At 40.3% G+C, this 24,729-nt stretch overlaps 1 protein-coding gene across 2 annotated transcripts in view; it reads right to left on the reverse strand.

The window, feature by feature from the left end:
• Nucleotides 1-24,729, reverse strand: part of cacna2d2a (calcium channel, voltage-dependent, alpha 2/delta subunit 2a) — a 181,906-nt gene that overhangs the window by 112,071 nt on the left and 45,106 nt on the right. For both annotated transcript variants that reach the window (XM_080301747.1, XM_026167551.2), the window contains exon 3: nt 14,864-14,980. In XM_080301747.1, coding sequence (XP_080157873.1) covers nt 14,864-14,980 — 117 coding nt within the window. The remainder of the gene's footprint in view (nt 1-14,863; nt 14,981-24,729) is intronic.

Consider the following 24,729-nt stretch of genomic DNA (forward strand, 5'->3'; position numbering starts at 1 on the left):
GAAAACACAGCAGATTGTGGACACATTTTCTGGACTTCCATTCAACATTTTTGGAAAGATGTATCAGTATTTATTTGTAGGTATAAATATCCTTCTTTTTAGCTTGAACACATCCCACGTGGATTAAACTCTATGGATAATACCTTCTAAAGGTCCTGCTGGCAGGTAGCAAAAAAAAAAAAAAGCCATCACAAAGTTCTGGCTTCAGAAAGACTGACCTATATGCACCTTGTTCATTAACAGTGTTAAAAATTTACATACCCTGGAACAGATGACATGTTCAATAAGACTCCAAAAAGAAGTGGGAGACAAAAGGTGGGAGAAACAGTGCTGCTATTCAGCCCTTGAAACAGACTTGTGTTAATCATGTGAGACGGGTAACAATTGTGTTTTATTTGGACCTTTTTTTAATTTTTGTTGTGTGATTTTTGTTTAAAATGAAACACCTAAATGGATCATTTTGGCTCCTCAAAAAAGCTATTATTGCTTAACTGATAAAACATCAGTACTTTGTGAAACCTCTACATCATCTGTGTTGTTGGATGCAAAAAAAAGTAAACTGTCTGCCAATTAGATTACACACATATATGCAGCGATATTTATCATCATTGGTGTGTAACATGCACTTAAGTAACCAGGTTATAATCTTCTAGTAGCATCCTTCTCAAACAAAAACGATATCTAACTAAGTGCATGTTATAGCCAGAGGTCTCAGACAGACAATGTGCTGTATCATTTTGAACAAAACTGAATAAAATTCAATGACATTTGCATTGACAGAGACAAAATGTATTGCTTTAAAAAGAACAGATAAAATTACACAAATGTAATCACTACATCCTAGGAAGAAAACGCATCTTTGTTTTAAAATATCAAATTAGCTTTATTGAATTGTGATTGTGACTGAATGCCCAATCAAATGCAGGTAAAAGGTGGTTTATTCTCTCTATGTCACATTAATGTATTCTCTGATTTCATGCACAGATTTCTCTCAGCATCTGGTTCCTTTCTATACCGTCTGACATCCTCTGTTGTGAGGTTGATACTTTCAAAAGCCTTAGTAAAGAGAAAATTGACTTGTCTGTCTGTATTAGCTAAGATTAACATAAACCTGGAGTTCTTGTATGTGTGCGTGCGCGTGTGGGTGAGTGTGTCTGTGCAAGTATCTGGTTATGTAAGCACACCATACTGTGAAAACAGCCCTTGTTCTCGCGATCAATGGTCTGTCAGGAACTAAGAACTCCTTGTCAGGACACAAGCCCATTATTTGCCTTGTCCATTCCACAAGGAATAAAAGAAGGGGCTCGCTCAAGCAGAACCCGACACTCCATCACACTGGAATTAAGGCACAGCTTCCCAGGGTCAGAGACAGGCTATGGATATCAGGCTAGCATTCGGAGACAGGGATTATTTACCTCCCCATCAATAGCTACTTACAACACACAAGCAACATCCAGCCTTCCATTCAACGTCTGCTTAAAAGCAAAGACCTTGTCTTTGCCAAACATTGTAAATACGTCCAGTAATGTTCACTTTCACTGCAACAAAGTGCAAAGAGCCACTCAGGCAAAAAAAGAAAACAGTAGTGAATGAATATGTAATTATTGTAAAAACCTAATATTTGTGATTTGCACTGTAACTTTCCTCCATAGGAAGCACATTGCTTTAATGTCTCTCGGTTGATAATGCTGGCAGAGAATCAGTGGGGTGATGAGGAGGTTGCAGAGGTGAAGGGATCTGCCACAAGAGAGGGCTGGAGGACTAAAAGCAGAGTGGATTTCGACCTGCTTAGGATGGCAAACAATAATGATATATTTTATTTTAACAAATCATTTTGTCACTCTACAGCAGGGTCTCGCCAAGAAAAGCAGATGGTCACACTGTGCATTTTTGTCTGTCAAAATGCAATTTTCTATTTGTAGCAGGCACTATTTTGCACAGTGCTTATTTCATTTTTTTCATCCCCAAAGTGGTATTACATATGTTTTCGGTTTGATTGCTGAGGTGCTTTTCAAAGGCCCCTTTCATAAAAATGATCTTTTTCAATTGTGCCCTCTAGGAAAGAAAACAACGAACAGACAAGAGTACTGCCTTGCAATAAGAAAGAAAAAAAATCGGCATTTTAGCACAGCAATTCCTGATTCGAGTGTGTCTGTCCTTTTCTTTTCCCTCTCTGCAGATACAAATTTGCACATGGGAGGCTGGAAATATATGTTTTATGCGGCTTGGCTGCATAAAAGCACAAAGCAGTCATTTCTATTCATTTGTCTCTCGCTGACGGGGAAATGAAGGAGTGAAGCAGATGCCACTGCTACGTGAACAAGTTGCTTAAACACAGAAAGCATTTTTCCCCCCCTTTCGAGAAGAAGTTGGATAATTAGATGCTGAATCAAACCCCCCCCGCCCCAACCCCCACCCCTCGACTTCCTGCCTGGAACCCATATTGTCACTCAAATGAATGATTTTGATTCAGGCAGGAACACAGCAAAAAATATAAATCTTCTGCTGTACACTGAGATTTGTTTAGAAGGAAAAAAAAAGCAGAACATTCAAATGGAGCTGAAAATTGTACATTCAGACCTAAAATAAATGTGTGCATTGGAGATGTGAAGAAAAGTGCTGGAGGCAGCATGCTGCCATGAAGCAGATCAGGTTCTGACATTTTGTCTAATGTGAAATGCTGCCAAGGAGCAGTGGGTGCGATGTTGTGACCTTTATCAGTGGGAATGACAGAACGACCCAATACTATGGATAGAATAATCTAGAGATACGACAATCTGTTTTTACAACACAATGCCATGACCTCCAGTGTTCCTGCGGGTGCGTGTGTGTGTCGTTAAGCCCGCCTTCCCGTTTGTGTGCATCAGTGTGCGTGTGTGAGACCATGAGGGTTGTTGACCTTCTGACGCATCTGTAGTGGGCAGCGGCGCAGTGACGCTATCGCAGGTGTTTGCGAGCGCACGGGTGACTTCTGCTTTGAAGGTTAAACAGGAAACGGCAAATTCTCTCAAGGCTTAGACGAAGTTAGTCCGCCATACGTCGAGCGAAGCAAGTGTGTCCATTCACAGGCTTGCGTGTGTGCGAGTAAAAGAGAGCGAGCGATAGAGTGCGTGTTTGAAGTGTAATAGCTTTGCTGCAGGTTGTAACAGATGGTTGCTAATGGAAGTTCATAGATCTGAATGACAGGGGCCAGGGGATTGGGGATGAGATTATGAGAGGGAATGTGTGATTTTGCGTGCATGTGTGTATGTGCACATCCATGTGTTAGAGTGTGTCTATCTCTGAGTACATATGCACAATTACTGTGGGTCCCTTAGAAAGTAGACCATTTAGTGCTTCTAGTCCTTAGATTTTGGTCCACACTAATTATCGCAGAGACTGTCAGATATTTACGGTGCCATGAGAATGAATTCTGATGTGATCCTCAGTAGCTCTAACATGTGGATAACACTCATAGTTTTGAGCTAAATATCCACATAATATTATGTGAATATTGATTAAAAATAGGCAGAAATTTGGGGCAGAAAAAATGAAATCAATGTTTTTGTGCCACCTTTAAGTTTGCTCGTGATTGTTTTCTTTGTTTTATTGTAACCTTACAATATAAAGCACCTTCAGACACCTGTTATAGAATAAAACGTAATTGAACTGAATTAAACTTAAGCGTGCTATAGCACCATTATCAGGTCAAATCTTTTACTTTGACCTGATAATCAAACCTATGAAAGTTCCTTTTCAGCTTGACAGCTGAGCAGCTTTCACATCATTCAGAAAAATATGTGAATATGTTACTGTGACTTAGTGAGACAATGCTGGATAAATACAGCCACATACAAAAATACACATCTTATGCAGTATGATTGGACTTTAAATGGACTTATTCTACATTTAAATTAAGAAAACCCAAAACATCTGGAGAAATATCTTTTTCAAGGGACTCATTGAGAGCCTGTTAAATGTGCTACTTATTCATTAATAAGCATTCTTTTACAACTACAGAAATTTGATTTGCCAATCACTGCGCACTGAAACTTTTCTATTTTAACCCAAGTAGAGCTCGCCCTACTTCCCCTGTTCTTCTCTAATGGGACCTGAGAGTTATAACTGCCTCTCCAAAGGCCTACAGGAAATGGAAAACCAAATTACTTTGTTAGAGTCTCCTCTTTAATTTAGTTTCTTCACTTTCTTGCAGTGCTTGCGGTGGTGGTAGTGGGTGGGCTAGGGTTGCAGTATGTATCTGTACGCCTCCTCCAACAGCATATACCAAATGTTTCATGCATGTTAAAGTTCTGACTGGTGATTGGGTTCATTAGTTATTCTAACCATCTGACCTCCCCACAGCACTGCTCAGACACAGTCATTATGAAGCCCTTGTAATTCATTAAGCCCCCTAAATGAACACAAGCCATACTGAGGGGTGCTTGCTATTACTGAGTGGCATGCTGTGCGTCAAGGAGGTTAATAATAAGTATGTGGATCAAGTTTTAATACTGTGATGAGGCCAGGGCTTCAGGTTAACTACTTAGAGTAGATTACGATAGATGAGTTAAAGGATATAAAATATAAGCTATAAAAATAAGACTGTCAGACAATATTGTCCATAAGTATTTGATTAGGCATTTAAGTAAAATAAACAAATCACAATACCAAAAATGCATATATCAATATGGATATACAATAAACAATGCTATGTATCTACATAAGAAGATGACTTCAGATAATAATCACAGCAGACGTACAAAAATAAAATTAATTTATAAATAAAATCACTTAAATCCCATCCCAGAATGGAGAATAAGGGAAACAAGGCTGCAGGGAAATCTGCCTCCCCCCTCAAAGTGGGAGACAACTCCTTCATTTGTTATTGCATCATGCAAACAGGAGGGACATAATCACTTTCTGCCAGTGGTGTAATTCATTGCAGTCAGAACAGCTGGTGCCATACTGCCGCTAGTTGGAATGGCAGAAACTTTCGAAATCAAGTCTTTCAAGTGATCTAGAAACTATGGCGATACTTTTTTTAAAAAAAAAAATCTCTCTTCTAAAGGATGTATACAGTACAATTACAGCCACAGTGGGCGACGTACAACACAACGTAGCACAGAATAGTCTAGGTAACTGAAAAGAATCACCGGCAGTCGTACTGCAATCAGTAACCAGACACTTACTAATCCTTGAGCTCTAGTACCCTCTACCACTGAGGGCCAATCCAGATCCAAGTGACAGCGCTTGCTAGTCACAGCAGCTTCAGCAGGATTCTGATTTTTAGGACTGGTGAGCCTTTAAAAGACCGAGGGCTAAATTTAGCTGTTATAAATTGGTTATTTGTGCCGGATGCCTGTTCAATTAAAGCCACTCACTGAAGCATTTGAGATCTCGCTGGGATGATGATCCAAGTCATCAACCACAAACTCTAAGGAGGTGGTTGTACTCCTGATGTTACTGTGCTAACATCCGGAGTACAACCATCAGTAACAGCAATGAAACTGTTGATTTTTCTTTGTTGTTCTTTTGGCCCACAGTTAACTAATAAGCCTTTTAATTATACACTCGCTGGCCACTTCATTAGGTACATTTGTTCAATTGCTCGTTAACACAAATATCTAATCAGCCAATCACATGGCAGCAGCTCAATCTATTTAGGCATGTACAGAAGCTCAAACAGAGCATCAGAACGGAGAAGAAAGTTGATTTAAATGATTTTGAATGTGACACCACAAAGTCAAATAAGGACTACACATTTAACCTTAAAGGAGCAGAAAACCATGCCAGCTCACACTCCTGTCAGCTAAGAACAGCAAACTGATGCTACACCGCGCAGACTCACCAAAATTGGACAGAAGATTAGAAACCCACAGCCTACATGTGACCATGTCTTTCCCTTCATGACAACTGTGTACCCATTTATTGATCACTGCTTCTAGCAGGATATCGCACCATGTCACAAAAGGTCAAATCATCTCAAACTGGTTTATAGAACATGACAATGAGTTCGCTGCGCTTAAATGACCTACACAGTCACCAAATCTCAGTCCAAAGAGCACCTTTGGGATGGGGTGAAACAAGAGATTCACATCTGTATTAACTGAGTGATTTCATCATGTCAAAATGGATCTCCAAGTTTTCAGCCCCTTGCTGAATCTGTGCTATGAAAAATTAAGGCAGTTCTGAAGGCAAAAGTCCAATCTGGTATTAGCAAGGCATACCTAACTAAGTGGCCAGTGAATACTACATATGCCAGTATACAGAGAGAAATAAAAACAAAGCTCTGGGTAAATATGTTACTTCAAAAAAACATGCTGTCAGTCTCCAATCTTCATAAAGGCTTGACATCCTTTGATAAATATTTTTGAGCTGCCAGTTGGTTTTGTCTCCTCATATAGCGGATACAGCTTTGTGGTGGTCAGTGAGTGATGTTGAAGCTTTAACTGGACGTTGAGTTTTTGTGTGTTTTTCTTTTCTTTTGTGTGTGTTCTTTGTCACAGTGAGGTATACAAAACCATCAGAATGATTGACTTGAAAACAAGGTCACAGAAGAAGAAAGCTGCTGACCAACAACTTGCTGCTGCCTTTTTGCAGTTTGATGACTGTTCAGTGTGAGCGGTAATTCGCGGTCTCTTTGGCAGAAATACCAGTGGGTATTTCAGATGTAATTTTTAAGCACTGTAAAAATGTCAGTATACTTCATTTTAACTCTGAGCAGGTCCAAATGGTCACACCTGTGTCAACACGTGCACGCTGACACTACTTTCAGCATGCATGTTGTCAGTGAGAGCCATGCATGAGAGTCATTGTCTTAGTGAATTATTTATGGATGCAATATGATGACAGATGACTCGGAGCGGATGATCCCTCCCCATCCCTGTGTCGTCTTGGTTTCCATGGTTAGTAAAGAGACGGAGGGCCATGCAGTCCGATTGATTAATTCTGTCAAGAACTCTTTTGTTTTCCCTGCACAGTGTCCAATCTGAGCTCTCCTGCAATCTTTCACAATCACTATCAGCATGACCGCAAAGTCGCAAAACATCTAAGTCAATGCACGCTCAATCATCCAGGTAAGGAAATCACAAAGAGCTGATTCTTTTCATCTGGACGTATAGGTGTAGCGTTTTCAGTGGGAGGATCGTTTCATCACTCATCTAAGTGGCTTCTTGAGTCTCAGCTGACTGCAGGTATCAACAACCTTATAAACAGTACATCTGCATAATGGCTGAAACTGTATCTCTTTGCAGTAGGTGACTCAGTCTGACACATTTTGTCCTGCTGTTATCGTGTGACTATTTGTGGAAAACTTTCTAAAGTTCTGTCATAAATGTGTGAGCTTCTCTGGACTCTAAATGTATGTAGTTAATATGAATTTCTGTGTGTATGAAAGACAACAGTTTTGTGATTTTCACCAGTTTATCACAAATTGCATGATCCAATTTAGTCCAAACTAACAGCAGACTGACTCTGTCTCATTGCCCCAACATTTTATTACCATCTTGGCAGACCAAAGTTGCTTTGAAGATGGCAGCTGAGACCATTTTCTCGTCTTCTAAGCAACAATTTCAAAGGCAACAAGATCACAAGTTCATTGCACATGGTCACAATAATTTTTAGGTCTCCAACCACTGCTTCCCCCAGTGTGACAGGTAAGATTAAGTCAGTCTATACAACATGTGATAACACACTGAACTGTATTACTGACACAGACGCTATCAAACAGGAAAAAAGTTTAGATGCTGTGAATGCTGTAGATGATCTTTTAGCAAGACATCAGCAGAGCTCCTCGAAAAGCTATACGTCAGGTGTGAACGTGCCAGGTGGAACGGCATCACACATCAGTTTAACTTTGGTCAAAAAGATGCTTGTTGCACATCTGCTGTCAACTTCAGACTAAATCATATTGTGGCGGAGGTGTGGCTCAGCTGCAGGGGAGGTGTGGCGCAGTGAGCTCAAGGGGCGGTGCCAGCCAAGTGAGTGAACAGGTGGTGGTGATGGCACTGACAAGCTCTCTACTGCTTTTAGTGACGCTGGAGTGGAGAGGACAGGTCTTTCCTTCAGAAGGTGTGAGCAACGTGGAGAGAGAGCTGCCGTCAGAAGTGGCCACTTCACACATATTTGTTTTCCAGAGCAGTGAAGTGAGCCACAAATTATTATTGTTTTTGTCTTTTTTTTTACTTGAATTATATCTCTGCACTTGCTGCCTAAGTCTGCTTCCACTTTTAGTTTGTTTTTTAAACTTAATCTTTACACTGTCCCTTTGCTTTCTACATCATTTCCATGCTTTCATTTTCTGACTATCCCAACCCCAAAACTATCCCAGCAAAGTGTTGGGTGTGTTTCTATCAAACAGCCAGCAGGCCAGAGGCACTCATCCTTCAGCCTATAAGAGGTATTGGAATAGTTTTGAGATCTGTGTAATTGGATTAGACCAACCTTAGTCCCTTTTCTATTTCACCAGTCTCCTCTGTGAAATCATAACTCAGGAGCTTTGACAATGGTAGTTTTGCTGAGCAACAGCTGATGGGAATGTAGAATGATCTCTGCCTGTGGCTCGTGGCCTTGTCTTCCCTTACAGAGACTAAAAAGTCCCAGCAGAAGCCTGACTGACAGCTCGACTCTGCCTATCTTTGACAGCATACAGGATATTTTCCCGTTTCAGCTGGTTCTAAAGGGCCCCACTGATCTCAGGACTCTGTGGCAATGATATGGCGCATCACAGCGAGGGGCAATGGAAGGTATGAGAGCTAGCATCAGTCTGGGAGGTCTATCACACCTGTTTGGCTTTATACACATGACAGATTACATGAAGGGCTGTGTTCTCTTTGGCTGCTCTGGGTTAAAAGGCCTGTCAGACTGACACTTGCAGTATCAGTCAGGCGTGAGCCTGTTGCTCAGATAACACATGCACAAACATATAGGCAGACACAATGAAGATATTAAGCAGACAGACGTGCACATGCACACACTGGGGAGTTCAGATGCTACTGCAACATTTCAGTAAATGTGATCTCAGATAATCAAGCCAAAGTGAAAGTTTAAACAGTTACACAGTTACTCCAACCTGTAGCTCATCTTATTTGCATTTTTAGATGATACTAATTATAAATACTAGTTTGAATATGATCCAAATGTGTCTGATTCAGGGAAATAAAATGAATATGACAAGATCTGACAAATTAAAGGAAAAACCATAATAAAAATAAATAAATAAACGAATAAATGAATCCAGATTCATTTACACGGATGCTCTCCCTGGTACAAAGAGTTAACTTTGGATCATGTACTGGGTGGGGTATGAATAAAATGCAAAAGAGGCCCATATGATACTGATTTTATATCAAGATTGAAAGGGTAAAAAAATCTATGTCACATTGCAGAAGAGTTTCATTATTTGGGTTCTGATGGCTGAAGCTTCAACCTCAAAGAGTGCTCGGCTGGCCAGCGTGTCAATCGTACTCCCGACTTAATTGAAATCTCCATTTATAATCTATGAACACGGCTAGTGGAGAATTAGTGTAAATCGTGGTCCACATTTCACATTCGATGCGTGCGATACTCGTGAATTAGAATAACGGAAGATCGACTCTTCCTCAGGTGAATGAGAATGTCAGAGCGGGACGTGATCAGACGGCCAATAAGAAGAGTTCGTCAAAAATTACACCAAGAGGAATATTAAAGGAGGCTCGCAGTGCATACACCCCTCATTACAAAGACGAGTGCACATTTGAGAGTTCACTGGTGCAAATAAAAAGGCACTGTTCTACAGAAATGTGGAAAATAGTGATATGTCAAATGAGTCATCCTTCAACATATTCTTGACAAGTGGGTTGGTGCACGTGTGTATTTACTGAAACAACACTACAGGCTTGAACTGTTGACCGTCACGGTGAGAGAATCCAGCGCCACTGTTATACTGATAGGGTTATTTAGTTGGCACACTTCTGGCCCACTTGATCACTTATCAAGAATCAATGCAAGGTTGCTAAGAATTGATGACCTTTGTCCCTTGATGAAGCATTTGTATCCTAAAAGGGAGTGGTCTCGCCTGAGATTACGGTTTCACTGACTGCCGTGGATCTTGTGGTCACTAAATTTTTGGTGTTTCACTCCTGTAGAAATCCAGAGACTTGGAGAATTATTGTAAAGGTATTGAAGCTGGAGCGTGGAGCATGGAGACAAAACAGCCTAACACACTTTATTTTGGGGGTATTTTTATTTCGTATACTTGTTGTTTTAAAGCACCTTATAAATAAAGTTTATGCTTTTCTATTAAGGTGTCATTTGCCTTACTTTATTCTACAAATACAACATTAAGTAAATGTGCTTGTATCATCAGCTTATTATCGGAGAATTCATCTACCATATACAGCATGTTGAGTAAGTAAACTGCATGCTTACCCACAGAAAACTTTTCACAGTTTGTGCTCGGCATATAGACTAGATGACGCTACAGGTTATGTCACTAATTGGAAATAGCTAAATGGAAGTCTGTCAAGTGAAAACTGTTTTGATTTTCTCTGTAATGAAAAGTAAATTCTTGGAAATTATGCGGCTAGTACTCAGAAATTACCAGCGCATAAAATAAAGTGTTTCCAAAGTCTTCTAACATACATTAGTTTCATATGAGTACAAGTGAACAAGGACATCTTTTATATCTTCGAATGCGCATTAAGCAAAAAGTTGGAGCTCACATAAAACAGGAAAAAGTCCAAACACAAATACTTGTACCCCTCAAATAAAAAGTAACTGTCTAGATGTCAGGTTCAAGTCAAAAAGTCACTGAAATTAAAAAAAAAAAAAACATCAGAGAGAGAAAACTCTTGTATCAAATTTCAACGTACCTCGTGCACAAAAAAAAAAGACAGCTTTATATAAAAATGTCCACCGGCAACATGCGAGCCTTTCAGCTAGCTGAAGGTTTTTGCCACATTTTAATTTTGGCACAGACCGTAGAATCAGATCATTGTTTGAGGAGATGGCTGAAGCCAGAGGCAAGAGAGGTAGAGCAGACAGATACATTCAAAGGAGGAGATTAAGACAAGGGAAGGAAAAGAATAAACACGGAGAGGCTTTTGACAAAAAAGTAAGTCAGCTTATATCGCTTCCATTTTTAGAATGGGGTAGACTGAGTACAGTGCACTTTAAATAATACATATTTAAATACCTATTTTGACAGTAGCTGTATGAACGCAGGCATACATCACGCTACTAGACATTAAAGTTAAAAACCTGAAGACCAAAAACATTCCATCTGCCATAAATTTCAAGCATATATTCATCCAACGCTTTATTTTATACACTTCAAACGCCTGATTGCCAATTAACCTTACAGGCATGTGTCAATGGCCTGTGGGAGGAAACCCACACACGCATAGGGAGAACGTATAGACAGGAAAAGCGTCAGCTGAGCAGGAGATTCGAACCAGGAACCGTCTTTCTGTGAAATGACAGTGCTAAACACTGCATCACCATGTTACCCAAATATACCTGTACGAGTGTGAGCTCTCGCAGGTAAAGAAAGTAAGAATTAGAAAACAAAACAAATAAAAACTCAGTAGACTGATTTATTTTGCTTCACACCTTTACAACTATACAACCGGAGCACTTAAATGAATAAATGTGCTGCTAATTTAGGAATTTAGGCCGAATCAAGTCAATGCTGAGCAGTGAGAAAGGCTTCGCTCTCCCTTATATATCAGTAACCAGTGTTTAGAGTCAATGTGCATTTTCTCATTAGTAATATAAACATGAATTACAACGAAGCACCCGAAGCATTATTTAAATAGGTTGCAGGAGAATAATTTCTTCGTGCACACAAACACACACGTGCGCGCACACACGCACACATTTCCTCATTTTTTAAATGTGTGGCAGGGAATATTTGGAACTAAATAACCATTACAGGGGGTAGAAACAGGCTGGAATATAAAACGCTGTCAACGGCGCGCTGAGCGGAGTTTGAGACCTTCTTATCTACAGACTGCATTAAGACATGGCTTTCACTTTCCTCCCTGTATGAATAATAAGTCCACATGAATTTATTTGCCCTACAGTCTTGAATTTTCAGTTTTAGTGAAAATAATAATAATGAAGAAATCATAACCTGCCTAAATGAAACATATTAGCTTGTTGCATACTTTGTGTTAACATTTATGTTTTATGATGCCATAATCACTCCATTTCTTCTTTCCCTTTAATCATCCGACTCCCTTTTTTTCCCGTCCACCTGCTTTCTTCTTCCGATTATTTTTTATTTTTTTTGCACACTCTTTCTCTCCCTTCCTACCCCTCCTGCTACCTCTTTCCTTCCCTCTCGCTGGCTGCTCATTTTCAAATCTATGAATTTCTGAACATCATTTTCTTGATTTTTCCACGCCTCAGGGAGACATTCTCATTCCAGACCTTCTCTTTTTTCACCTCATTTCCTCCCTCCTGAGTCTGAATCTCCCAGACAGGATGTGAGGTGACAGCGTGGCCTGTGGAAGTTAGGGCGGGGGTGTGGGGCTTCAGTGTGTGTGTCCGTACATGTGCGTGCATGTGTGTGTGTTGAGGAAGGTGGAAGGGGTTAAGGTGGGGGGTATAGTCCAAAAAAAAAAAAGATGAAGAGGGTTTTTGCCGTTCCAAATTCAATCCTGGACATGACCACAGGAGACCTACAGTTACGTTTTCTTCGCTTTAAGGATCCAAGCTGCAGAATTAACCGTGCCTTTGAGAAACTTTTGCTCCTTAGCATGAATGTGCCTCACTTCCCACAAGACCTCATGCTCTTAAAAGATATACACTTCTGCTCCTTCAGAGGACTTCATAAATATCACTGCTTTGGCCTTGAGTGACCGTATTTGGGCAGAGACAGAGGGAAGGAAAGCAGACAGTCCCTCGGTCACCTCCATCTTTAAACGATGTGCCATATGGACTAAAGTCAAAGTATATCTTGTACATACCCACACACAGTGTGCTCCATCTAAGGCAAGGTTTGGAGAACTACAGTAAAGTGCAAAATTCTTGAGCCAACACTTGTTTCTTTATATTTTGCTGGGAAAATGGAAATAAGGTGCAGCAATTTATTGAAACGTGCAAGTATAACTAGAAATGCAACATATAAAGCAAAAACAGTGTTTGCACCACTCTACGTGTGATGAGCCTCAAAGTCAACATTTAGCTCCGACTACTTTTCAACACAGCCTGAACTCTTTTAGGCAGCTTTCTTGTAATTGCTTTAAGTGGTCTTCAGGGATTGCTCTCCGGGCTTTTCTGAAGGACATTTAAAGCTCTTCTTTGGTTTTTAGCTTTTTTTGTTCTGTTCTCTGTCAAGATGATCCCATACTGCTTCAATAATGTTGAGGTCTCAGCTCTGGGAAGGCCAATCCATGACTGATAGCGTTCCACTGTGTGCTTTTCTACACAGCTATCTTTTTACTGCACTGACAGTGTGTCTGGATCATTGTCACTGTCTATTGTAACTCTATCCTGACCTCTTTACATACTGATGACAATTTGAATAAAAATGTTCAAATATTGATTCATCATTTTAGATTAATACCTCTTTAATAATCATCTGCTTGATGTAATAAGATTATTTTATGTCTGTCAAACTATGTTGTTTGGCTTTTTTTTTATTGCAACAGGGTAACAAAGTACCTTCAGATACAATTTGCTAAGATGTCTGTTATTGGGTTCATGTGTGTTTTATGATTCACAGGCCAGTGTTAAGTGGCCCTACCAAACTAAAACCCTTCCTCAGAAAATAGTCATGTACAGGGACTGAACAGAAAGTGAGTGAAAAAGCAGCCAATGTGCAAAGAAAACCTTTGAATGACCTTCAGGGAACCTGAGGAACTATTGCTCAATAGTTCTATTGCATTTAATTAAGAGCGAGAAAGTCTGGCTCCTTTAAACCAAACAGGAACGAGCGGTGACGAGTTTTTCACAATTTTTCAACATATTTCTGCTCAGCAAAACAAAATACTAAACAGGAGACATTAGATTGGACTAATTCTGAAATGGTGGATTTTACAAACAGTCTTTTACTTTATCTCTGTCTATTTAAATTAAAAAAATTAACCGTCTCCACTTTCTCATTTATCTACTTGCCACTCATCTTCTTGGCGTTTATTCCCCAACCACCCCCTTCTCCTCTGGGTTAGAGGTTTCCCACTGGGAGAGTGAAACACATTTTTAACTAATCACAGCACTGCCTGAGCATAACAGTGGTAATAATTACATCCTAAAATGCGGGACATTGAAATGATAACCTTCTCACACACCATACAAACTATATTTCAGAATATACGCCTTCAACATTTAACAGAAAAATAAAACCCCTCAAAACTAATTTGAAAAACAAAGCATGAATACGGTTACCTCAGTTGTCGACAAAATATAATTAGCTCAAACTGTATTTTAACTGTAAAGAAAAACTATGCAGCTTTTTCCATCAAATTTAAAGAAAATCCGTTGTTTTGAAGTAAGTAGGAGGAAAGATTAACTGCAACATAAAAACAATGCATCATTTATAATGTGCAGGAAACTATTCAATTATGGATGATTGACCAATATGTTTCTGTCAAGTATTTAGCATTTGTAGTCACAGCCAAAAAAAGACATCGTTATTGTAATGCGTGCCTAAAACTCCTTAGATCCATCACAGCTAACTCTGATTTACAAAAGCAGGAGATTCTTCAAGCAAGTCTTAATTAATTAAATTGAGCTTTCAGAGTGCTGGCACTGAAAAATATAACGGCAGCGGATGCATTTGTATGCACAAAAGGTTCACCTTTCAGAAGAATCTAAAACACTCACCATGTATGTGTGCAGTGGTGCATAGCATGTGTTTGTGCACAGGTGTTTTAATACATGTGGAGCATCATCCTCTTACCTCCAGGGCTTTTCTCTTGCTGTTGAGCAGCTTGGAGATGTCCCGTGCCACCCTCTCCACCAAATCCCTGGGGTTGTTTCGCTTGATTTCAAACTGGCTCTTCTTCTCGTTATAAATCTGCAAAAAGAAAACACGGGGAATCAAAGGTCGGGTTATTGGAGACATTTGTTTAATTAAGAGTATCACAGAGGAGCAGGTTGCCCTATTCACAATGTAGCACAGAGAATGGTAAACATTTACTATAGAGCAGGCAGTAAGGAACCTGCCATTACGCCAGTAAGCCTCGGCACTGTAGCAGAATTAAACACAGAACAGAGCCTTAATGGCAAAGCACTTAGCTAGCTGCATCTGGCAGTTAGGCTCAAATTAAATAAACACAAACTCCAGCGGATTCTCACCACTGGGTGAGCACCTTGTAGTTCGACTGTGTTAACCCTTTAGGCCTCTAACTCTGAGACAAGCAGAGGTATTCACAACTTGCTGACCAAATATCTGCAGTTCAATCCATTGTGTTAGCTACAGATTAACTTTAATCAATCTAGATGCATAATTTATGATCACTAGAAGATTATGTGAAAAAGGGAATTGTACTTATACTAAATCAGCAATTAGCAATCAATCAATAACACTTAAAACAGCGACGGACATTGCAAAACACATAGAAAATCAGCTTCGGATGCCACCAGGGAATGGGATGTTTGATAAGGACGGATATCCCGAGGTAGAACTGTGCATACTTGGGCCGCTTAAAGGGACGGTGCTACAGAGATTAGTCTGCTCCCCTGGAAGAATTGTGAAGGCTGACTCAGCAGCCAGAGCTCTCTATAGGATCTGTAGACTACAACAGAGCACCACCCGAGGGATTACCACTTATCCTGCTGCCCTAAGACACCACAAGACCCATTTTCACTCCATAAAACCATTTTGTATAGTTCTTTTGAAGGAAGCCCAAAAAGAAGCCTGTTGTTGTTGTTGTTGAATATGTTAAAGCAATTAGAGTCACGTCAGCCTGAAATGCTGCATTTGCAGGGTGTTTAGCTGGCCTCACTGGTACTACTGACTTCCTCAATCAGTCAATCACATACTGAAAGCTAAGAATCGGTAATAATTTAGTTTATACTAAACTCTTCATAAATAAGGACATATCACCGTGCATGCAAATCAATTATAAAATGAAGGTGCGTGTTAAGCTCCACAATACAGAAAAGGGGATCTGACGCAGCATGAACACAAGCTGTCATAACTAATTCAGGAGATGCTAAGATGTCTAAAATTAATTAGAAAATTTCCAAATCTTCTTAAAAACAGCAGTCAGCAGGGTGCAGCATTGGGCTCAAGTAGCTGCTTCTTAAATACTCATCATCTTGTTTTTAGAGATTGATTTTTTCCTGTTGTTTTTTCAGCAAGGCTTCAGACTGGTTTAAAATCAAAGGTGGCAGACCATAAAGTCAAGGTTAACGCAACCCCCACCAGATCATCTGATCTCAGTGATCTGTCAGCCCACATCAGCAGATGACTGAACTGAAGCCTTCCTATATTTCTACAGGGAGTGCAGAATTATTAGGCAAGTTGTATTTTTGAGGAATAATTTTATTATTGAACAACAACCATGTTCTCAATGAACCCAAAAAAGCTCATTAATATCAAAGCTGAATGTTTTTGGAAGTAGTTTTTAGTTTGTTTTTAGTTTTAGCTATTTTAGGGGGATATCTGTGTGTGCAGGTGACTATTACTGTGCATAATTATTAGGCAACTTAACAAAAAACAAATATATACCCATTTCAATTATTTATTTTTACCAGTGAAACCAATATAACATCTCCACATTCACAAATATACATTTCTGACATTCAAAAACAAAACAAAAACAAATCAGCGACCAATATAGCCACCTTTCTTTGCAAGGACACTCAAAAGCCTGCCATCCATGGATTCTGTCAGTGTTTTGATCTGTTCACCATCAACATTGCGTGCAGCAGCAACCACAGCCTCCCAGACACTGTTCAGAGAGGTGTACTGTTTTCCCTCCTTGTAAATCTCACATTTGATGATGGACCACAGGTTCTCAATGGGGTTCAGATCAGGTGAACAAGGTGGCCATGTCATTAGTTTTTCTTCTTTTATACCCTTTCTTGCCAGCCACGCTGTGGAGTACTTGGACGCGTGTGATGGAGCATTGTCCTGCATGAAAAGCATGTTTTTCTTGAAGGATGCAGACTTCTTCCTGTACCACTGCTTGAAGAAGGTGTCTTCCAGAAACTGGCAGTAGGACTGGGAGTTGAGCTTGACTCCATCCTCAACCCGAAAAGGCCCCACAAGCTCATCTTTGATGATACCAGCCCAAACCAGTACTCCACCTCCACCTTGCTGGCGTCTGAGTCGGACTGGAGCTCTCTGCCCTTTACCAATCCAGCCACGGGCCCATCCATCTGGCCCATCAAGACTCACTCTCATTTCATCAGTCCATAAAACCTTAGAAAAACCAGTCTTGAGATATTTCTTGGCCCAGTCTTGACGTTTCAGCTTGTGTGTCTTGTTCAGTGGTGGTCGTCTTTCAGCCTTTCTTACCTTGGCCATGTCTCTGAGTATTGCACACCTTGTGCTTTTGGGCACTCCAGTGATGTTGCAGCTCTGAAATATGGCCAAACTGGTGGCAAGTGGCATCTTGGCAGCTGCACGCTTGACTTTTCTCAGTTCATGGGCAGTTATTTTGCGCCTTGGTTTTTCCACACGCTTCTTGCGACCCTGTTGACTATTTTGAATGAAACGCTTGATTGTTCGATGATCACGCTTCAGAAGCTTTGCAATTTTGAGACTGCTGCATCCCTCTGCAAGATATCTCACTATTTTTGACTTTTCTGAGCCTGTCAAGTCCTTCTTTTGACCCATTTTGCCAAAGGAAAGGCCGTTGCCTAATAATTATGCACACCTGATATAGGGTGTTGATGTCATTAGACCACACCCCTTCTCATTACAGAGATGCACATCACCTAATATGCTTAATTGGTAGTAGGCTTTCGAGCCTATACAGCTTGGAGTAAGACAACATGCATGAAGAGGATGATGTGGACAAAATACTCATTTGCCTAATAATTCTGCACTCCCTGTATTTGACAAATCTCAAATAGGGTGTCCTATTTAAGCTGCCCACAGTTACCGAACATCTACAAACTGCTTCAAAACCCACCAACAGCCCCGCCCCTCTTTTCTATGCTGTGTCTGACAGGCTGTCCTTCGTACCTCCTCTGTACTGAGTGGTTCCTGCTCTGGCTGCTGCTACTCTGCCTGCTTCCGGTTATGAAGGGCAGAGAGATATGCTCTTCCAGAACAGAGGCCTCTAAATTGCTTCTAATGGAAATACCAATTTTCTTTTGACTAAAGTGCTCCTAAATGAACAGTAGTACTTTTTTTTAATGCATATCTTTTGTACACCAGTCAACCGCAAATGCTGACTATTACAGACTTTCCAGGGGTCCAACCTGCTATTATTGCATTGCCCCTGTGTGGTTGTATACTTTAGAACTGAGAGAAATTTATTAAAATATTGGATCTAATCTAATCACCCAGTATCTGCTGATATCTGGAATAACAGATGCAAAAATTTATGCACATAAACAAAACTAATGTTTTTTGCTCAAAGGTTAAAACTGAACGTTTACAAACCAAACACATATTTATTCAAGACTTGATGAACTTCCGATTTCTTGCTTGAAATTAAAAAAAAAAAATCCATTTCTGTTGGATTGATGTGTTGCTGTGGACAATTAGGAAAGGAAATCACAGCCATCCATTTGATCCGTCTCTGTCAAGCTGAAAGCTGGGCAAGCAGCCAGACGCAGTCTCCCTCCACTGGCCCACTGAACATGCAAGCCTGAGAAGCTAAAACCATGCCAGCCGAGCACTCTGTTGAGATTGCCTGATGTTTAAGTTGGCCGCCCTCTCAAGCACCAGGGATCTTGCTTAGTTTCAAACAACACAAAGTGAAATGTGAAGGTGAAATCTTCTTTTGGCACACCACAGAGTCACTCACTGTTCAAGATTATTGTGATACATTGCCCACAATAAAAGTTTGACCATGATACAGCAATTTCGTGATACTAAAAATACTGCAAAATAGCTATACGTAACGCGTCACCATATCTAAACCTGGAGGAGAAAAACCTCCCTATCCGGGTCTCTGTCACAGGTGCAGCAGTGTGATGCTAAATTTATGGTCTATTGGTTGTGTCTGATTTGAAGGTATTTTGCCACAGAGAGACAACAGGGAGGGGTTTTCACCCTATGCAAATATTCTTGTGTGCAGTCCTCCAGAAACACAACAGCCCACACATTTGACCTACAAACAGCGTCTTCAAACATGGGTGACACTGTGCATTGGTCAAATGCTGATTGGTTGAAAGGTGAGCCAGAACAAAGAAAGGAGCAGTCTTCAGAGTGAAGCCTGAAAACACATAATGTGGCGAACCAGCTGTGGAAGTGACAGAAACCAGAACACGAGGGTTCATCAGTGTTGTCAGGGATTACATGATGAAGGTATTATGTGTTGTAATCGCATGATTCATATAATTTGCAGCTGCAGTCTGTTTGACCTCTTGGAGCTACCGTACTCTTCTCTACATCGGCAAGGACCAAGAACAGAACGAGCAAGAGTGTCCCACAGATGGGTTGTTTGTGACACTGCCCCCTGGTGACAGTAAACAGCTACAACATGTAGACAACAGTCATTAGCAGAGATGCTTAGACATCACTTTTCTCCCCAGTCACCTCTTCCAGCTCTTCGGAGGGACACCGAGTAGCTTCCAAGCCAGCAGAGAGTCTTAATCTTTCCAGCGTGTCCAGGGTTTGCCCTGGGTTGGACATGCCAGAAACACCTCACTTGGGAGGCATCCTCAAAACACCTCCGCTGGCTCCTTTCAATATCGAGGAATACCGAGCTCCACAGCCCAGAGACCATTTGGAGGAAACTCATTTGGTGACATAAATAAAATGTCAATTCAATTAGTTGTTTAAGTTGTCTGCCATTTTATCCTTATGAGTTTTTCTTCTTCTCTGGTTAACTTATATTGACGATCCCCTCATTCGTTTGATAAGGACCACAAGAAAGAGTCATGAATTTGTGAGTCTGGTGAGTTAAGCTGCCGTGGGAATCTTTTTTGAAGAACTTGTTAAGAAATAACAGCATCGGGCACCAGATTTTGATACCATATTGAAAAAGGAAGCTTGGAAAATATCGCCAAACCATTATTTTGTCCCACTCTGAATTCACACACACAGATAAATTACTCATTACCCCTGCTTCAGACCTTTTTTTTCTCCAAGGTGCAAGAAGCCGTTAATGGAATCTTATTAAACCATAAAACAAAAGCGAATTTTTTCCGCTCCATTGACAGACTACAAACCCCTGACTCTTTTAAGTGATGCATTTTTCTAGTCAATTTTAAAACCATGTCAAATTTGGTTTTAAATCAATATTCATTCCCTTAATGTGCGGTAGTACTTTCTGGGTCCGCCTCACCCTGGAAGATTCATGGCAGTCTCGGGGACATTACAAACAGGACTTTCTCTATCCTGATCCTTGAAACAAAACACAAAGAGAGAGATCGATAAAAATTCATAATGCTTAATGTACAAATTCCAAATCACTTTATCCGCCACGACTTATAGTGAGGTCAGTGTTTTTATCGTTCCTCGTTTGCGAATCCTCTTTATCAAAATATAGCTTTGGGGAGGATTTTTACAGGAAAGAGACACTGCTCTAATGCAACTGCCATCATTTAGGGAATTAAAAATCATTCAAATGGACTGCATAATTGTGCAGCGTCTGCTGCTATACTGCTATACTCATCAAACAGACATGTCGGAAAATGCACTCCTTAATTACCTCCTCAAAGCGCAGAGTCGGCTAACCATTAAGAAATTAAGTCAACTATTGTCATTGGTCCAAAATATATGAAAATTGGCTTGTGCAGCAAACATTAGGTTGGTACGTGCAGGTCTAAAATAAAAGCAGAACACCTACTAAAATCTCAAACTACTTGGATTCTGTTGCCCATAATACACGCTGCTGTTTGCCAAGGAAAAACACCTCACAGGGTTACTGTGTGCTGCACCGCATATTACCATGATCTCTCTTTGTGGTGAAATTTGATCTACTTCACTAAACATTCCCCATAGCGCTGCTGTCTAAATGCATAATAAATTCTATTTTAATAATTAATTATATGTTAAATACATTGAAATTATAAGTTTTTTCCAGCTATTCAAGTTTGTCTGGTTAATGGTAATTATCATTTCATCCATTTGCCCCTTCAAGACCATATTTACATAAGTCTACAGATTAGATGTCAGTTAAATATACCTGTGCTGGCAAGTGCTCTTTCAGTTTAAATGAGCATGACACCGCTGCACTGTATCCACCTACACATCATGTCTCCTTCTCCGGTGACCTATGCCTATTTTTTTTAATCGTGCCCTGCTGTCACATAAGCCCTGCTGGTATCAGTTTCTCTCTACTTTTTTATTATGTTTACCTGATGAAAGGCAAACTTATCTCCATCATCGCTGTACATACACTCATAAAAAACCACAACAAATAAAGGCCGATAGTACTGTAGGGTACTCATCTATCCGACAGGTTGGCCATTACAATCTCCTTCAACAAGCAGATGAGGTTTCTGTTTACTCCGGGAGAGGATTGAGCAGCGCTGTCAGCTAGACTAAGCTCTGGCCGGCCAATGAGAATTGTGCTGGAGGAGTATTGGGTGTAGACTGACAGCGCATGGTAATGCTGGCATGAAGGGCCTGAGGAGCTTTAAATACCCTTTACCTAGAGGTTGGAGATGAGTGACCATCATCGCTGAAGGGCCATAAGTACATCAGCCTGTGTGAAATTATATTTGAGGGCTTTAGAGCTTGACTCGCTCAGGTAATGGGGCAGCTACCGGAGGAAAAAAAACACACAAACGCAGTCGCTGGCAACTCTTCTGAAAATCATATGCAGTGTTTCAGCTGAGGCAAACCACTTCAGGCACTCTGGGCTTGTAAAAATAAATAACAGCAGAAATATTAGAGGTCTGTTCACTTACTGATGTGCTGTGCATCTATAATCCAACTATAGCTATGAAATCCAACTAAGCCTACCAATATGAGTAGTGAATTTAACTGTACTTGATGCACATAATTGGATTTTTGAATATGTTTTGTCTAGTTTCATATAAAATAAATACAAAATAAGTACTTTATTCAGATATAATCAAGAATACTGAATTCAATACTGAATACTGATGCTGGTCAACACTCTCCACTTCAAATACTGCAGTAAAGCCTGTCCATGTTTTCATCTATTTCTATTTTTACACAGTAGCTCTTGCAGTACTTAGACCACTAAATACTAAAGCTAAACTAAAACTAAAAGTCCCCCCTGGAGCTCCAGTTTGGCATATTTACATATATCATGTGGAGAATCCCTTCCCTTCCACTGCAATCAGGATTAATGTGCATAAAAATACAGATTGTTATATAAACTGATTTAAATGGGACAATAATGTGAACATTTGGAAAATATAAGAACAAACTAAGAATCCTTCAGTGCGAATGGAAAGGTGAGCGCTGCATAGCTGCGTAAGGCTGACTCATTGTTTTCGTGGTCACTGTAGTCAGTCTTTTAAGGAAGTAGAATTTTGGTTCAGATGACACTATATCTGAATGGATGCTTACCTGGCTGCATTGTCAACTGCCCATAATAAAATACACTTTGCCATGTTACATCATCTGCAGTAATACTGGTATAAATTCTTACGTGATCTAAAACTGTCATATCCCAATATCATTGGTGTAGTTTATGGTCCCTCATCCTTGTCTGGAGCCTGTTTGAGAGCAAGAGACACGTGTCACCTCCCGTGATGACTTAGTATCTAAAAAGGGAGCTCCTTCAACTTCTAAACAACTACAGTGCTATGCAAAATATACAAGAAAACTGTTCCCGCTAAAGGTGGAAACGGCAAACTTGTTTCACCACTGGAGACAAAAGCACACCTTTGAGCACAACCTGACTATGAAGTAGGAGATATGAGCAGCTGGTGATGTAAAGTAAACAAAAGACTCCACCGAGCATCGCTGGAGCACTCACTAGTTGCACTCCATTTGACAGAAACAGCATCAGTGGATAGAAATTACTGATGTGCTTACACGGTGAAAAAGCAGCTGCTTACAGTTCCAAAATATTTTTCAGTTTTACTATTTGACAATATTGTGCAGCTTACGATGAGATCTAAGGTTAAGTTACTTTAACTACTGTTATATTAAAGTATTAAGCAGTTATTTTATATTTTTACTTAATGTTTCCAGAGAAAACACTACTTAGTATACTACTTACATCTGACTTACACTGTGTCACAATAGATTTATTAGAGGAATCCACATTTTTACCTTCTGCAGGACCAAAGCAATTTTTGTGTAAATCAACCCCAGGGGTTTCCAATTCAAGTGATGTTGAATCCCAGGGCTAAAACCCAGGGCTGGTGATGTGGAGTAGGACTCTTTCAATCCAATATATTGTAGAGTACAACTCAAGTAAAAAAAAAAGAAGCTCAAGTAAAGGGTAAGGGTTAAATTGAATTCAGGAAGAGTACTTAAACTTATTTATTTCCCCCCACTATATAGGGCAGCTTCTGCAGTTCACATCACCACAATATAAAGGCAACAAATACAAATCATTTTATGCATTTATAGACACGAAAGTAGGCCGATGATTGATGTCGTCCCCCCCCACTGAAAGATTAGAGGCATGGTTAAGTCCCATTTATAATACACAGACATGACAGCTCTGAGCAGCATTTTACAGTATAAAAATTACAATCAAAACAGACAAGATGTGGATGTGACTGTTAAGCGGTGCCCGTCCTTTTTTTGTAAAGAGGAATGATAATTCACGTACTGGAAAATGTGGAGCAAATTAGCAGCGTTAATCAGTTATGCTGTTGGCTGGAATCTGTGACGCTTAGACAGCTTTCTGTGCAGGCCTGTCATTCTCACAGGAAAAGAGGAGAGGTGGCTCTCCAGAGCGCCTCTGACGGCCAGTCAAACCTTCTGCCGCTAACGCTCACACAGGATACGACAGTATCTCTGCCAATCGCCACCAATATGCTTTCACTGGCAGTCGGGACATTCAAGTTCTGAAAAATTGCACACACAGCGAGAGATACAAATGTGCTTGTCTGCAAACTCACACCCTCTGTGCAGCGTCGCACATACTCACATTCTCATCATTAGCCCTGATGACTGGTTTCAATGTGCCAAGCCCTAAGTGTCACTGTAAACACGCAGATGGAAAGACAGAGGGTGACAAGACTTCAAAAAAAAAAAAGACTGTTAAAAAGTGGTATGCAGATTCAGCTGGCTTCAAATTTTCATCAAAGCAGTCCACCGCTCTGCAAGTCAATTTCCATACTATTTTTTTTTTAAATTGTTAATGCTGCATAACATTTCAGTACCGACTCATGTTATCACACAAACCTTGAATATTTCAAAATGTTCCTCCTGTCATCAACAGAGCAGAGGAAAGGCAAAACAGTGAAAATGATAAAAAAATGAAAACCATTTCTCTCTGCCTCTGACACTTTTTATAAAGACTTGTTTGTTGACTTTTTTTTTTTGCTATGTTTGCCGGTAGCACTGATGTTCCTCAGCAGTGCTGATGTTATTGTGCCTTCGCCTGTGTCTAAAGGAGAGGACTGCTTATCTCTCTGTGAAGTCAGCCACAATAGGCCACGTCTGGCTGCGGCGACGCAGAAGTTGACAGAGACTGATGCCACATCATTAAGGAATATTAGTGGGTTCTGTCGAGCAGACCGGGCTTCCAGAGGCCC

Source organism: Astatotilapia calliptera, chromosome 5, assembly GCF_964374335.1.
Source record: "Astatotilapia calliptera chromosome 5, fAstCal68.1, whole genome shotgun sequence".
Lineage (NCBI taxonomy): Eukaryota > Metazoa > Chordata > Actinopteri > Cichliformes > Cichlidae > Astatotilapia > Astatotilapia calliptera.